A 17,527-nucleotide genomic window follows, 5' to 3' on the forward strand; every position below is an offset into this window, starting at 1 on the left:
TATAAACTTCCCTGTTTGAACTGCTTTTGCTACATCCCATAGGTTTTGGGTGGTTTTGTATTCATTGTCATTTGTTTCTAGGTATTTTTCGATTTCTGCATTGATTTCTCCAATGATCTCTTCGTTATTTAGTAGTGTATTGTTTAGCCTACATGTGTTCTTTTTTTTTTTTTTTTTACAGTTTTTTCCTTGTTATTGATATCTTCTCATAGCACTGTGGTCAGTAAAGATAAATGATATGATATCAATTTTCTTAAATTTACCAAGGCTTGATATGTGACCCAAGATATGGTCTATCCTGGAGAATGTTCCATAAGCACTTGAGAAGAAAATATATTGTGTTGTTTTTGGATGGAATGTCCTATAAATATCAATTAAGTCCATCTTGTTTAATGTGTCATTTAAAGCTTTTATTTCCTTCTTTATTTTCATTTTGGTTGATTTGTCCATTGGTGAAAGTGGGGTAAGTCCCCTACTATGATTGTTGTACTGTCGATTTCCCCTTTTATGGCTGTTAGCATTTGCCTTATGTATAGAAGTGCTCCTCTGTTGGGTGCATAAATATTTACAATTGTTATATCTTCTTCTTGGATTAATCCTTTGATCATTATATAGCATTCTTCTTTGTCTTTTGTAATATTCTATTTTGTCTGATATGAGAATTGCTACTCCAGCTTTCTTTTGATTTCCATTTGCATGCAATATCTTTTTCATCCCCTCACTTTCAGTCTGTTTTGTCCCTAGGTCTGAAGTGGGTCCCTTGTAGACAACATATGTATGGGTCTTGTTTTTGTATCCCTTCAGCCAGTCTATGTGTGTTGGAGCATTTAATCCATTTACATTTAAAGTAATTATCAATATGTATGTTCCTATTACCATTTACTTAATAGTTTTGGGTTTGTTTTTTTAGGTCTTTTCCTTCTCTTTTGTTTCCTGCCTAGAGTAGTTCCTTTAGCATTTGTTGTAAAGCTAGTTTGGTGGTGCTGAATTCTCTTAACTTTTGCTTGTCTGTAAAGGATTTATTTTCTCCATTGAATGTGAATGAGATCCTTGCTGGTAGAGTAATCTTTGTTGTAGGTTTTTCCCTTTCATCACTTTAAATATGTCCTACCACTCCCTTCTGGTTTGAAGAATTTCTGCTGAAAAATCAGCTGTTAACCTTATGGGGATTCCCGTGTATGTTATTTGTTGCTTTTCTCTTCCTGTTTTTAATATTTTTTCTTTGTGTTTAATTTTTGATAGTTTGCTTAGTATGTGTCTTGGCTTGTTTCTCTTTGGGTTTATCCTGTATGGTACTCTCTCCTGTATGGATTTGATTAACTATTTCCTTTCCCATATTGGGGAAGTTTTTGACTATAATCTCTTCAAATATTTTCTCAGACCTTTTCTTTTTGTCTTCTTTTTCTGGGACCCCTATAATTCGAATTGGTGCATTTATTGTTGTCCCAGAGGTCTCTGAGACTGTCTTCAATTCTTTTCATTCTTTTTTTCTTTATACTGCTTCCTGGCAGTTAATTCCACCCTTTTATCTTCCAGGTTACTTATCCGTTCTTATGCCTCAGTTATTCTGCTATTGATTCCTTCTAGAGTATTTTTAATGTCAGTAATTGTGTTGTTCATCACGGTTTGTTTGCTCTTTGGATCTTCTAGATCCTTTTAAAATATTTCTTGTATTTTCTCCATTCTGTTTCCGAGATTTTGGATTATGTTTACTATCATTACTCTAAGTTCTTTTTCAGGTCAGTTACCTATTTCATCTTCATTTATGTGGGCTTATAGGTTTTTACCTTGCTCCTTCATTTGTAACATAATTTTTTGTCGTTTCTTTTTTTTTTTTTTTGCTGGGTGGTGCTGTATTCCTGTCTTACTGGTTGTATGGCCTGAGATGTCCAGTACTGGATTTTACAGACAGTTGGATAGAGCCGGGTCTTGGTGCTGAGATGAGGACCTCCAGAAGTTCTCACTCTTACTGATATTCCCTGGGGTTTGACATTCTCTGTTAGTCCAGTGATTTGGTCTTAGAGCTCCCACCACAGGAGCTCAGGCCCAACCTCTGGCCTTGGAACCAAGATTCCACAAGCTTCATGACACAGTAAAAGAAAAGAAAGAAAGAAAGAAAGAAAGATAAAAAGGAGCAGTACAATATCAAAGGTAAACACCAAAATAAAATTAGAAAGATAAAAAATATATTAGGAAAAATAAAAGTTTAATTGAAACAACTGCAACAAGGCAAAATAAAACCAAAACAGAAAAAGGAAAAAAAGAAAAGAAAAAAAAAAGGGTGGTGGTGGGGAACAAGCCAAAAGTAGAGAACAATAACAAAGTATAAAGAATAAAATAAAATTAGAAAAATAAAAGATTTATTGGGAAAAATGAAAATATAAAAGAATCAACAACAATGAATCAACAAGGTAAAACAGAACCCCAATCTAAAAGAGGAAAAAAGAAAAAAAAAAAAACAAACAGCCTTGGCTATGGGGGTGGAGTTTAGGTGCTGGTGGAACTTAGGCAGGGGCGGAGTTTAGGGTGGGGCGGGACCTAGGCAGGTGGGAGCATGACGTTTGCATGTGGGCCAGGGCCTAGACTCAGGACCACATAGCCAGAAAAGGCCCTGGGGGCGGGGCCTAGGCTGGGTGATGTTCAAGCGTGGGGCGGGGCCTCTGCTTAGGACCTGCATGGAAAGGAAGAGGCAGCACGTAGAAAGGAGGGCCTCTGGAGTGTGGAGTTCTGGAGTTTGGAGGTAGGGCCCTGAGTGAGGGTGTGTGCGTGGTGTTTAGGCCCCGCATTGGAGGGCGTCTCAGAGGGGTCTCTGAGAGTAGAGGTAGAGCCCTGGGTGGGGATGTAGGAACAGGGCTTGGGCTCTGCAGGTAAGGAGGGAGACTCCAAGGGCAGAGGATTAGGCCAGGGAGCCCAACAGGCTCTCCAGTGCCTAAGTGGACAGGGAAAGCACTGGCCACATTCCCTTCCATTCCTTTGTGCCTCTCCCCCACTGTCACCTCCAGGGTCTCCCCTGTAGCCACTGGACCCCTAACCATGGATGGGTCCCGCTAGGTGTAGGAACTCCTCCCCTCCCCCAGCCACCCCTCAGGGGTGCCGGTCCTGGAGGTCTGGCCTTTACTTTTGCTCCCCCTTCCCTCTCTCCTTCTCCCTCAGACCCGTGTGGCTGGAGGATCCCTAGGTGGGCAGAGGATCAGGCCCAGGATCTCAGCAGGTTCCAGGGGGCCCAAGTGGACAGGAGAAACCTAGCCACACTCCCTGTTGATCCTCTGCCTTCCCAGTGGTTCCCCAATTTCCCCCTTCGAGCGTGGAATCCCTTCCCCTCCTCCAGCCACCCCTCAGGGGCACCAGTCCCCTCTGACCTCCACTTCTTCTACCCCTACACTCCCCCCATGCCCTATCTGATTGCTGGGGGTTCCTCCTGTCCACTTAGGTGTTCACGGTCCCCTACCAGTGCCCGGTAGGTGCCCTAGTTGTGAGGAGATGTGAATTCCACATCCTCCTAGAATGCCATCTTGACTCCACCCCCTTATCATATGGTTTTTATTCTTCAATTTGTTGATGTGGTGTATCACACCGATTGACTTGCAGATATTGAAATTGATCAATTGATATTGATCATGGTGTATGAGCCTTTTAATGTATTGTTGGATTCGGATTGCTAGTATTTTGTTGAGGATTTTTTTCAAGCATGGTATCTGATGTATGTTTTCACTTGGAGCTGATTAGAAATTGTTATTTGGGTCATATGCTGAAGATGATGTTATTCCTTAAATGTTTGACCTAGGTAAGCAGATTCAAGTCTGATAATCCTAGATATTCAAATTCTGTTGTCAGCCAGAAACCAAGCTCTGTTCTCTCTCATAGGATTAGGAGAAGATGTGTCGTTCCTGAATTCCATTGAAGATTTTCAGCAACTTACATGACATTGTGAAGGGCAGTTGTCCTGGAATAGATGGGCTTTCTGTAATGGAAAAAAGAGAAAAATAAAGTAAGTCAATAGGGACTACAGCGTCAGGCCACTCCTCATGGATATAGAGGTGGTTTGGAGAGTACTAACAGGCAGAAAGGGATATTGACAGCATAAGCAGGATTAAATTTAAAAAACAAGTAGCTTAAAAACTCAGTTATGTGTGGTGATCCTAATACAAGATAGCTTCTTGGATATGTTTTGGAGCTGTCCTGAGACTTTCTGTATCCTGCTGGTATTTGTGCATCTGTAAAATGGTCCCTTTACTTTTACTATATTTGCAAAGTCATAGGTCTGAGAAGAGAGGTAAGAATGTAAAAAGAGGTGTCAGTCATAGGCTTACCTGTTGGGACTGTTGAATTTCAGAGTAAATTGTGGTGGAGTCATTGTTTTTCACAGGTTTTGGGATTTCCATTTCCTGTAAAACACAATCATACCAATTTGGCTCACATAAAGAGAAATGCACACATGCACAGATACAGTAAGTCCCCTACCTATGAGACTTCAAGTTGTGATATATCAAAGATGTGAACGTGTGTTCACATGTCCAATCACATAAGTTAGTTCACGTGTCTGGTGTACATTGTCATGTCAAGTGGTTGTGTACTTGACAACAAAGTAAGTACATAAGCTTTTGTGTACTTACTTTGTGTAGCTTACTAATGAAGACCTGATAGAATTGGAGGCTCAAAGAAAAAAGAGAGACAAGAGGAAGAAGAAGTAATTGAAGAACTGAATAGATTCATGATATAGGAAATGGCAAAGGGATTTTCTTTATTTGAGGAGGCACTGTTAGTTTTTGAGGCACAGGACCCAAATATAGAACAGTATATGAAGCTTGCAGCAGCCGTTCAGAATGTGATCCAGTGCTACTGTGTCATCTATGGTGAGAAAAAAAAGCTACTACCCAGACATCACAGGATCATTTCTTCAAGAGAATAGATAAAATTGAATGCAACAAGGAGCCAGAACCTGTGCCATCAGTGTCAGGTATGGGTGAAATTGCAGCTTGCCCTCCACCTCCTATTTCAGGAGATCCTTCAGCTCTGCCATCTCCCATGTCCTCTTCTTCTGCCAGTCAGTAACTCTTCTTGCCTGTTCACTCGATGCCAGCCCCTGTATGCTAGCTCTTGTACCATATTACTGTACTTTTCAAGATACTGTACTGTAAAATTAAAAATGTTTTCTTTATTTTTTGTGTTTTTTGTTTTGTATGTATTATTTTTGTGAAAGGTATTATAAAACTATTACAGTACAGTACTATATAGCTTATTGTGTTAGTTGGGTATCTAGGCTACTTTTGTTGGACTTAAGAACAAATTGGACTTATGAGCATGCTCTCAGAACAGAACTCATTCGTATGTAAGGGACTTACTGTATATTCTTGGGAAAGGCAGTGTGACAAAAGAAGGATGATGTCAAAGTTCTTTAGGAGGAATTCTAGGGAGTGTTTAGCAAGAGAAGCTGGAAACAAAGCACCACTAGCTCTTAAACCTGTGAAGGATTAGTCACCTTCCCTGAGCCCCAAACAGAATCACAACACTCCAGCAAACCGGTGGTCTCAAGAACCAGAGAGAGACAGAAGGGCGACCTTGTTGGCAGGTGGTGTGAAGGAAAGAAAGCATTCTTGTCCTGCATCTAAATCTACTCTCCTTCCTCTATTTTTAGGAACTAACCTACACACCAGATGGTTATTGTATTATATCTTTTGTCTCAGATCTTTACTACCTATAACTGGAGTTATTGCCTGCTTCATTTTACCCCTGTGTTTCTATTTGCCTGGTCATCATGTCATTGGGGTTCTCCTCAAGCATGGGGAACTGGTAGAACAGGAATATCTTGTCTTAAGAATGGCTCTGCTTGGAATAAAAAATCCGGCAGTAACAGAAGTCCCCCATGCTCATAGTTTTTGGCATTTTAAATTAATTAAGGCATATTTTGGGTGTTATCAAAACCTCTGAAACTCTTCAAAGTACCATGTTTTGCTAAGTAAAAGATAACAAACTTGGGGAGAGTTTCTTAGTTTGTTGAGAGTAATTCATCTTGTCTTCAAGAGGAAATTGGAAAGGCAATTGAAATATCTGAAGTGAGAGCACTTCTTATTGTTGGCTAGCTTCAGAGGCTACTTTGCAAATACCTGTGAGGGGCTTTGTGAAGGGAGATTTGCTTGTGGAATCCAAGATTTCTAGGCAGACCATTGTTTCCATCAACTGAAGAATGATGGCTCTCTTGGCTTGTTTTTCAGAAGACATGGAAATCAGCCTCCCAGGATGTGTAGTGTTATTTAGAAATGTACCACCTGCGGGTGCTTTATTTTGGGGTTGATGGGGAATTACTGATGCATGGCGAGGAGTTCCTGATGCCTGACCAAGGCCATCCTGTTATGTTGCTAGAGGGCAGGGGACGATTGAGGACTGCTCATGCCTTTAGTGTCCTATACTGTTGAGGGATTGCAAATTCTTGCCCCTCTTTCCCTCTTGAGAGATTCTTCTGAGCTCCCCTATTTCCCCTACATCCAGGATGAGAAAGCCCCCGATACAGAATCGTGCCCTCTGGGGGCTCTCAAACTTAAATGAACTCTGATCCATCCAGCAAGTATTTACTGAGCATCATGCTAAGACATAGGGGAAGAGAGAGGAAGACATAATTTTCACTTCCAGGCAGCTTGTAATTAAGCTGAAGGGACAAGACTTACTGATGCATTAAGCAGTTAGATTAAGCAATGTAAAGCAGGATATGAGTCAACATTCTACTGAGGTGTGAACATTGAGGTCTAGAAAGGTCCCTCACATAACTCTGCAGTTCTTGTCGCTGCCTTTGCCTCTCCTCAATGGTGTATGTCATTTGAATTTAGAAAAGCTTGGTGACAAGGTCATGTATAATGACTGTAAAAATAATGACCATGAAGGAGTATAAACCTGAAAGTACTCACCCTGTTTGAATGGGTGACCTGAGCATACACAGTGCTCCCTGGAGAGAAGGAAGCATACTCTAAGTTCCTCACAGTCTCTGCTGTTAACACAGGAAGGCACAGTCAGTAGCTGAAGGACTCTGGTCTGCTCTCCCAGGACCTTGTCTACCCCAGGCCATTCTCTGACCCCAGAGAGGCAATTGTTCAAAGCATGGCCCTTCCTTAGGGTTCATTCATTTTTGACAGTCTTTGGAGTTCTGGGTTGAACCAGAACATTCTCAGTCATGTGATCTATTTCTGACCTCATCTCCTTAGGGACACATGGCCTTGAGCTATCCTAAAGCCTCAGAGTCTCCCTCTGACTTCACAGGAAGGGAAGCTTCTGGGACCAAATAGTACTGCCTACACAGGAGCTAGAGAACCTCACTGGTGAGCATAATGGAGCCAGATTATTTCACATATATAATACTATTAAACTTTTTAGAGCTCCTTAGAGTGGATTTGATTATATTAGAGATGAGGAACTGGAGGCTCAGAAAGTTTTACAGACTTAGTGCAAACTCACACAGGAAGTGATCAGACAAGAATTTGAATGCATGCCTTGTGACTCCAAACCTCATGCGAGGTCCTCCATGCATGAAGTCATGTATCTCTCACCCATGAAATGAGACAATGCCAATCTGAGTCCAGAGCCTGTGTTTCTGTCTCTATATCATACTTTCTCTTTTGACTGTGTCCACTCAATGCCCAAACCCTGGCTGAAGAGAGTGATGGGGTCAGGCAATTTGTCTTTGGGCATTTGATGCCGTAATCCTGTCTCTACCCTGCTCCTCCTGTTGATAATGGACAGGTCATGAGTCCTTTCACTGGCGCTTAGTCTCTCCATTGGCAGAGCGGGGAATGACCCTAATCTACCCCAAGAAATTGCATGAGTGACCGGTTTGCATGTTTGTAAGGGACCCTGTAAGTCACACAGGGGACAAACTTTCACAGTTCCAGGTGTTATCCCCTTGCACCATCTGGTCCATCTGGGTAATGACATTCTGACTCCCTCCTCTCTCATTATCCAGCCCTCTGACCGCCCCCCTTTCCTTTTCACTTGGTTCTTCCCATCTGCTTTATGATTGGGAGTTAAGAGTCTGGACGCTCACCAGGACACTGGGTTTGCTGAGTAGAGAATTGAAAGAAACCTGAAAAATAAAATCAGGGAAATTGAAATCTGTGACTATAGTGAGAGAAGCCTTCCACCCCCTACCCCTGGATGTATCTCTCTAGAGGGTGTGTTGGAAGGGGACCCGAAAGGGAAGGGCAGGCAGGCCCTGAGACTGGGTCCTGCATTTTCCAGTAAGACACTTTTCTAGGAGATTAACACATGTATTCACAACCCAGGTGTCGTCCCAGTGGACCAGCTGAACCAGGGTTTGCATCCTCCTTCCCTTTATCTGTCTTCTACAAGACAGAGTCTTGTGGAGGCCCCAAACATTAAGTCTCTGGAACTTTGGAGAAGAGACAGTAAGTAGGAAGAAAGGAAACCTATTTTTTTCCTGCAAACAAATAACGACACGATGATGACTACGACTATACATATTGAAGAAACTGCCACTACAATCCACATGGTATCCAGGTGTTCATTTTTTTCATTAGTAACACCTAAAGAGAAAAAAAAAGAAGTTGCACTTGAGACACATCGAGTGAGGGCCAGAGTGGTTTTTTAGAGCCTCTACTGCATCTCTTCTAGACCATCTTTGGGGGTTGGGTGGGTTCTTCTATACCCAGAGGCTCTGGTGGTCTGAGCAAGCTTTCTGGGAGTGGGAGTCCCATTTAGGCAGACAGGGCATGGTGGAGCCTGGTAGAGCCAGTGGGAGTAAGCAATTGTGCCTTCCCAAGGACTTTGCTCTTGGGCTCTGAGTGGGCTGGAGAAAGGGTTGGTGGAAGGGGAGGGAGGAAGGAGAGACCTCTGGGGGAGTGAGAGGCATGGAGCCCCAGGGGATGTCTGTCCCTTCCCAGTGTCACTTGGCTGTCTCCTACTGGACTGCTGTTTTAGGAATCATAAAGAGCACGAGAGACACCCCACACCCCACAGCCACTCAAGGATCTCAGAGAAACCTGAGACAGACTTACTTTTGCAGAGACTCTGGACAGAGACAGAGAAGGATGAATTGCTGACAGGATTCTCAGCTACGCAGGTGTAGGTCTCTTCATTGAAACTCTTGGGGTCCCAGGAGATAGTGAGGTTTGCTTCACTTTGAAGTGTGTTTCCTGAGACCTGCCACCTGAATAAGATGTTATCATTTGGATCCTCCACAGAGCAGGTTAGGTGGATCTCACAGGTCCTATTTTTAGACCATTTGGTGTGAGGGACAACTTGTAAGTTCCTCAGTCGTCCTGTGTGCAGAGAAGAGGCTTGGATTAAGGACAAATGGCTTGACTCAGCCCTCTGTGAAAAATATCTCTCACCTCGACATTTCTGTATTCCACTTGACACTGCTGTGTACTCTGTAAATAACTCTGCATGTACTGCCTAATTGATGACATCAAGGTCTGGGGTGACCAAATGATAAGGGACATCAGTATGAGAGAGAGTAGGCAGTGGGAGAGAGGGAAGGGAAAGACTGGGGTTGTTGCCAACTAGTCTGGTGATTTTGAGCTGATCACTTTAATTTTTGGAGCTCCAGTTTATTCCTGGGGGTCCTTCTAACCCTTGTTCACTGCCCCTCATGTAAAAATAATTTGGAGACTAAGCTAAGGGCCAGCCCTACCTTAGCCAGGTCCGAAACCAGAAGACCAGGCACACTTCTCCATTGTCAGAATTCCTTAGATGGGATGGAAGATAAAAGCTTAACACTCTTGGAGAACTGTATTTCCCACAAATATGTGGGAATATTGGTTCTCACTGGAGCTGATGCTGGCTCAAATGATGACAAAGAGACCTTGATGTAGAGTGTCACCAGGTCAGAAAGGGAAATGTTGAAAACTAAAGAATTAGGAAAGGAAAAAGTGAAGAAACAGAGAGAAAGCAAGAAATTCTGAGGAAGAAAGAAGTGCAATATATTTGGGACTACATATGTTGCAGAAATATCTGAGAACAGAGCCCAGAAAATATCACCTAGTAAGGTGTCAGTGGCTGTGAATCAATGGGGACATGAAAGCAGTACAGAAAAGCTCTCTGACCTAGACTCCGCCCAAGGGTTGAAATAAAGGTGATCCAATAGAAACAGAATGACTCCAACTGTCTGATTAGAAGAGATTAAGTAATGTTTTAAGCTTAGCTAACTGAGTAGGGATGGTGGAACACAACTTGCTAGAACAGATTTTTCATGTCATGGCAAGAGTGTTGGATTTGGAGTTAGGAAGACCTAGGTTAGAATCACGGCTTTGTCATTTACTGGCTACATGGACAAATTTTAGTCTCTTCATGCCTAAGTTTCCTCATCTATAAAACTGGGCAATAATACTTACTTCTTGGGTAACTATGAGGATTAAATGAGATAGCATGTAGCACAGAAATGGAAAATATTTGGCATGAATATTACATCTCCTTCAGCCAATGTCTGTTGCTGACCTCAAAAACCTATCTTGATATCTTTCTCCACTTGATGAATATATAACTACTGACTTGACATTTCCACCTGGATATAATGTATATCTCCAACTCAACATGTTCAAAAAGACTCCTGTTTTTCTCTCCAAAACCTTCTCAGTCTGCAACTTTCCCCATCTTAGTTGACAACAACTGCATCCTTCCAGTCATCCAAGCCAAAAGCCCTGGAGTCATCCCTGACTCATCTTTTCCTCTCATGCTCCCACATCACAAAATCCTGGTGGCTTTACCTCTAAAATATATACAGAATCCAACCACTTCTCACTACCTCCACTGCTCCCACTCTGGTCCAAGCCAGTATTACCTCTTGCTTAGATAGTTGCAATGGTTTCCTAATTGGTTCAGTGGCTTCCACCCTTGTCCAAAGAGATCCTTTAAATGAGTTAAATTATATTACTTCTCTGTAAAACCCTCCAATAGTTGGCCATTCCCCCCAAATAGAAGCCAAAGTCCTTATGATGGCTCTCATAGCCTTGGAAGATATGGCCGCCTACTTCCTTACTGACCTCATTTCCTATTGCTCTCTCTTACTCTGCTCCTTGATGTTTGACCTTCTTTATATTCCTTGAGCTGCCAAACACAGGGAGTGCTTGTGCGGGATGGCTCTTCCTCCAGATATCTACATGGCTCACTCTTTTACCTCCAACATGTCTTGGCTGTAATGTCATCTTCTCAATGAGGCCTATTATGACCACTCCATTTAAAATTGACCACTGCTCTCTGGCACTTCTGATGCTCCTTATTCTGTTCTAATCTCTCTTTCTCCATAGCACTCGCAGCTTACTGTGTCATTTGTTTATATATTATGTGTACTATTTATTATTGCTCCTATATTCCCTTCCCAGAATGTCAGTTCCATGAGGGCAGGGACCTTTGTTTTGTTTGCTGATGTATTTCAAGGGCCTAAAACAGTGTCTCGTATATTATCCCTGGTTAACAAATATTGTTGACTCAGTGAATAAACAACATGACTCTGATATCTTTCTTAACACTGAACCCTAGACAGTTACTCCCAGTTAATTGATATTGGCCCATAAGATCAAATCTTTGCCATCCCTAGCCTAGTACATACAGAACAATTGGCCAGGTTTTTTTTTTTTAAAAAAAAACCTATATAATTTATATCTTAAAATTCCTTTGCACAATTGTAAAACATGTTGGTGTAGCTTACACATCTCTCTGTGTATGTGCCTTTGAAGGAGAGGTACTCCAAAAGGTCCTGAGAAGCCATTGGCATTCAACCTCAGGAGTGTGGTTGTTGCAGAAGAAGTTGTGCTTGGTCATCTAAATAGTGGCAGAAGAAACTTGTCTCAACAAGTGTAATGGAGCCTAGTACAGGGTCTACAAGTCACAAGATTTAGGTTCTAATCTCAGCTCTGTCACTAACTGCTGTGCAATGCCATTGAATTGTTTTGTTGCTGGACCTCAGTCTAGCTCCAAGTGCCATGCTTTTTACCACTAAGCTATAGTGCACACTTGTAGTCACATAGAATTGAAATATGTACTATTTTTCAGTCCATACACAATTAAACCCCATGCTTTGACTCACTGAAGATCCTCAGATCATAACTGGTAAACAGTGAAGAGGTCAGTGTGGTTATCTGGGCGCTGTAAGGTCCTGTGTCTGCCATCGTCAGGTTGCTGAGCTGCAAGGAGTAGGACTCGGTGACATTCAATCGATTTTTCCGCTTTGGGTCAGTCACCCTCTTTAGTGTTTCATTTGGATCTATGAAGATGATAGATTTTCCACCATGAAGCCAGGTGATGGACATGATCTTCTCTTCCACAGGAAACTTCAGGGTAAGTGTTACAGAGTCCCCCATGACCCCGTTCACAATCAATGGGGTTGAGCTGGTTTGTGAAACTGTGTTCCCTGTGAACACAGAAAGGAAACGCTATAACTCTCCCTGCCCTCCCCCTGCTCCCCACACCCTTTCTCCATCCTCTGCCAGTCAGTTAGAGCTCTCTGATACTGAAGCCCAGAAATGTGATGAAAAGGGAAAGGGTTAGGAGGAGTGTTGAAATGGGCAATCACAGAGGCTCCACCCCAGCAAAATGTCTGGCACTCTTGTTTAATGAGTACTTGGTCCAGATGATCCTGGCCAGTCTACCCTCCCACATTAGCTGGTCACTCCTGGGTCATGGCCACACTATCTGACCCCAGCTTCTGACTTATCTGGGCATGAGATAGAGAGGGACAACTATATCAACTCTCTGGCACAGACTTCAAAACACACAAGTCTTTGATGATGAAATATAACCAAAGCTTGACATTTATCAAATACCTACTGTGTTCAGCATAATAAGCTTGTGAGCTTTAGAGGACTAATAATAGGAATTTACAGTTCTTATACATTATTTCATTCAACGCTGACAACAATTCTGTGAGGCAGTAGGATGAATATTACCATCTCCATTTATAGACAAGGATCTGAGGCACAGAGAGGTTACCTAGTTTTCCCAGGGTTATCTAGCTAAGTAATAACAGAGTCAGGATTCAGACCCAACTCCTTTGACTCTAACTACTTTGTGCTCTTTCCATGATACCAGAAGATATCTTTTCTTCTCCCAAAAGATTATTGTCTAGTAGTTGAGGAGATAAAAACTGATAAGCATAAAAGTAATACATATAACCTCAAAGTAACATATAATGACTATACTCTCATAAGCCTATCTCAGATCCATTAATATTCAAGCAAAAATGGTGAAATAGTCACAATCATTCTTAAAGAAGATGTTTCTTTACCATCCTTTGCCAAATTCCTAGCATTTATCATACCATTTTTTAGCCCTCTGTTTACTTGTTTGTCCAGCTGACCATGCCTTAATTATCTTTATATCTCAGCACTGTGCCTGACACAAAGTAGGATCTGGAAATGTTTGAGTGAATCAATGAATAAGTAACCATTACCACAACCTCAACCTTCTCAAGACCTCTTAGTTCTCAGGAGAGGATCTGAGTAGGGGAGGAAATATCTCTTGGGATCTTTGCACTCAGCTCCTGGGTGACCTCACACTTCCTCTCTTTCTCTCAAATTGTCACATGCATGCCTGTCACATGAACACTGCCATCAATTCCCCCTCTTTACTACATCTTTCCCATCAGCACTTTAACATGCTGTTGTTTGTCATTTGACCATTCTTCCCTCTCGGAATCACATGGGTGAATATCACAAGCAAAATCTTGAGTGAAAAAAGAAAATACAAATACAAGTAGAATACAGTGGCATGCTTACATTTGTTTAAAGTTAAAAAACAGGCAAAACAAATCTATTATTTTAGAAGTCAGGATAGGGTTACTTTTGAGGAGAAGGGAGGGATAGCAAGTAGGAGGGAGCATAAAGGGGGTTTTCTGGGCTGCTGGTAATGTGCCATTCTTTAACCTGTGTCTGGATACACAGATTTATTCATTTTATGATTATTCATTGAGCTGACACAAAGGATTTATAATTTTCTCTTTGTATGCTATATCTCAGTAAAAGAGGTTAAAACAACAAGAAAAAAAAAACAAAGCAATTACAATGGCCTATGAGGGTCAGAATGATCTGGTCATTTTTCTCTTTTTAGCCTAATTTCCTATAACTCTCCCCCTTGTTCCCTTTTCTCACACTATGCTGGCCTGGTTATTCCTTGAACAGGCCAGAGTTGTATACTTGTAATTCCCTCTGCCTAGAAGGCTCTTCCCCCAGGTGTCCACAAGGCTCACTCTTTCATCTCCATAAGGTCTTTAATGTAAACATCACCTCTCAAGGAGGCCTTCTGTGACCATGTTTTCCTCACCACAAGCCCTCACTCCTGTGTACTCACTGCCTTTGAATTTGTTTTTCTCTGTAATACTTGCTTTCTACCATACTTTGTAACTTGCATATTTGTGTGTTTTTTTTTTGTTGTTCTTTTTCCCTTCTATAAGAATGTAAGCTCCATGAAAGCAAGGATTTTTTCTGTCTTGTTCACGGTGCTGGACATTCTTGAACAGTGCTTTGCACATAGTAGGCACCCAATGAATATTGCTGAGTGAATGAGCATAGCTCCATCCCTTGTTTTGGAGGTTCTCTGCCCAGGATGTTTAGGACCAGTTTCTCTTTGTAAGGGGTCTTGGCATACCCTGTGGCCCAAAGACTCTCCAGGAACTGTTCTTCCTTCTCTAGCACAGACCTTTAAGTTTCCTTTGTTTTTATAGATTGAAATAATTCATTTATTTAACAGGCCATTCATTGTACTATTTGCTCAGCTCTATGCAAATTCAGTGAGTAAAAGCCTTAGAAATCATGGCATTCAGACCATATTTATTAGACTCCTTTTATGTACCAGTTTCTGGACTGAAGACTGAATATAGAAATGAATAAGACATTATCCGTTCTCTGGACTCACCGTGTGGTAGAGGAGTCTGACAGGTAAACATGTAGCTATGGTGTGGTGAGTTAGGCATTAACCTAAGATAGGGTTTGCTTCTGCATTGCCCTCACACCACTAATTGCACCCTGAACACTCAATATCTTTCTCTTAGATATAGTTAAAATGTTCTTTTCCTCTATTTTTCATAATCTTGAGGGTAGGGATTATGCTTATTATCTCTGTATTCCTAGCATTTAGCACAATTTTGAGCTCAATAAATGTTAAATTGATAGAGATAAATGCTCTATAGGAGAACAAATAGTGAAAATGATGGGGTAGAAAGGGTTGGGGGTTGTCAGGGAACACTTCGCAGAGAAGGTAACATTGTAGTAGAGTTTTGAATAAAAACAAGAAGTTCTCCATTGCTTGATTATTTCAAGAATACCCAGCTGTTTCTTTGCTCTATTGTTCCCTTTGCCTGAAATACCTTGCTCACATTTTCCCATCTGGTGAGCTCCTATTTATCCTTCAAGGATAAGTTCAAATATCTGTTTGCCTTTGCTTATATTTGTGGGGTTTGCATTGGTACGGGGGGGAGAAAGGAGTTTGTGGTGGGAGAAGAGGAGAAGTTATAGAAGGAGGAGAAGTGGTTGGTAGAAGTAATTCCCTGCAAGTCTAAGAAAAAAAAGAAGATAAGAGTCACTGTGCTTAATGAAGGTGAAGGTAAGAAGTTACTGAAAAAGTTCAAAGGCTCCTCTGAAAGACTTTGGACTGAAGGAGAGCTGCTTTGGGACCCAGATGATGTGGTGTGGCCCAGAAGGCACAAGAAGGCCTTTTTCTCTACTCTGTCTGGGATCAGCACTGATGCTTTGGGAATGTCCTGGGTCAGCATCTTTGGCATGAATATCTATGTTCTCTGCAGAGCATTGAGGTCTTCTGTAAGTGGTTCAGCTGGCAGCAGATTTGGAGGACTAGAACCAGAAAAGAGTAAGAATTGGGAGAATGCCTTATGACCTTAACAGAAGGCTGCTTTGTGGGCCTATGTGAAGCATCCCTTAAAAGTCACTGGGAGCCACTTGGAGCATGGGGGTGGTGCTGAGGCCCATACCCTGGTGTGGATGTTCAGTCAGCAGAAATTTGGGATATGTTTGTTGACATGTTTCACTCACTCTGGAAACATGAGTAATGTATCAGTCAGCTCTTTATGCCCCCAGAATCTGGCCCAGGGAACTTGGAATACTAAATAGGTTGAGATTAGAATGTAAAGTGTCTTGAATGATTTTTTTTTGAATGTATTAAGGAACATGGAGTATTTTTGAGAAATGCGAAGAAATAAAGAAAGCAGGTAAGGTTGAACTGATTCTGAAAAAGAGAAAAGTCAGAGAAACTTTGGGATATCTAACCTAGGGGAATGGCTTAGGTCTAGGACTGGCTTAGGCCTATCTATAGGAAAAAGAGATATAGTGGGTTGTTTCAGCTCAGCATGAAACAAGTTCAGAAGGAGGGTAGGGGCTGATTTCTCAAGACATTTAATAGAGAAGGGAAGAGATATATAAGGCAGGATCTTGAGTAAGACAAGTGAAAATGAAAATACAACATACCAAAACTTACAGGGTGCAGCGAACACAGTGCTCAGAGGGAAAATTTTTTCTTTGAAAAGATCAGGAAGATTGACATACTTTTAGCTATTAATTGAGAGAACAATAGACAAGGCTCAAATTACTAAAATTAGAAATGAAAGAGTGGGCATTACTGCAGACCTTATAGAAATAAAAACGATTATAAGAGAATATTATGAATAACTGTATGGTAACAAATTAGATAGCTTAGATGAAGTAGACAAATTTCTATAAACAAACAGATTACCAAGACTGACTTAAGAAGAAATAAAAAAATCTAAGAGGACCTTTAACAAGTAAAGAGATTGAATCAGTAATCAAAAACCTTCTGGCAAAGAAAAGTCCAGGACCAGAATGCTACCAAGTATTTAAAGAATAATTAACGTCAATACTTCTCAAACACTTCCCCAAAAAAGAGAAGAAAACACTTTCTAATTCATCCTATGAGGCCAGCATTACCTTTACCAAAGCCAAAGGTATCATACACACACACACACGCACACACGCACAAACTATGGACCACTAGCCCTTATAAACATTGATGTAAAAACCCTCATCAAAATATTAACAAACTGAATCCAGCTGCATATTAAAAGGATTATACACCACGACTAATTGGAATTTATTTCAGGAATGCAAGAGTGATTCAACATATGAAAATCAATCAATGCCATATACTACATTAATAGAATTAAGGAAAAAAGACACATGATCATCTCAATTAATACAGAAAAAGCATTTAACAAAATCCAACACTATTTCACACATAAGAATCTAAGAATAGAAGGGAAATTCCTCACCTTGATAAAAGGCATTTGAGAAACCCACATCTAACATTCTATTCAAGAATGGAAGGGACTTCCCTGGTGGCGCAGTGGTTAAGAATCCACCTGCCATTGCAGGGGACACGGGTTTGATCTCTGATCTCAGAAGATCCCAAATGCCGTGGAAAACAAAGCCCATGCACCACAACTACTGAGCCTGTGTTCTAGAGCCCGTGAGCCACAACTACTGAGCCCGTGTGCCACAGCTACTGAAGCCTACATGCCTAGAGCTTGTGCTCCACAACAAGAGAAGGCACTACAATGAGAAGC

The 17,527-nt window shown here is 41.5% G+C and overlaps 1 protein-coding gene across 1 annotated transcript in view; it reads right to left on the minus strand.

Moving 5' to 3' along the window:
- Positions 1 to 3,907: 3,907 nt before the first annotated feature.
- SLAMF6 (SLAM family member 6) overlaps positions 3,908 to 17,527 on the minus strand; it is a gene marked incomplete at both ends in the record, with an annotated part of 28,104 nt that continues 14,484 nt past the window's right edge. The window contains 7 exons of the mRNA XM_079726150.1: positions 3,908 to 3,961; positions 4,311 to 4,385; positions 6,900 to 6,979; positions 8,030 to 8,068; positions 8,412 to 8,528; positions 9,000 to 9,263; positions 12,029 to 12,352. Of these exons, the coding sequence (XP_079582276.1) occupies positions 3,908 to 3,961; positions 4,311 to 4,385; positions 6,900 to 6,979; positions 8,030 to 8,068; positions 8,412 to 8,528; positions 9,000 to 9,263; positions 12,029 to 12,352 (953 nt within the window). The remainder of the gene's footprint in view (positions 3,962 to 4,310; positions 4,386 to 6,899; positions 6,980 to 8,029; positions 8,069 to 8,411; positions 8,529 to 8,999; positions 9,264 to 12,028; positions 12,353 to 17,527) is intronic.

The sequence above is a fragment of the Hyperoodon ampullatus genome (assembly GCF_949752795.1).
Source record: "Hyperoodon ampullatus genome assembly, chromosome: 2".
Lineage (NCBI taxonomy): Eukaryota > Metazoa > Chordata > Mammalia > Artiodactyla > Ziphiidae > Hyperoodon > Hyperoodon ampullatus.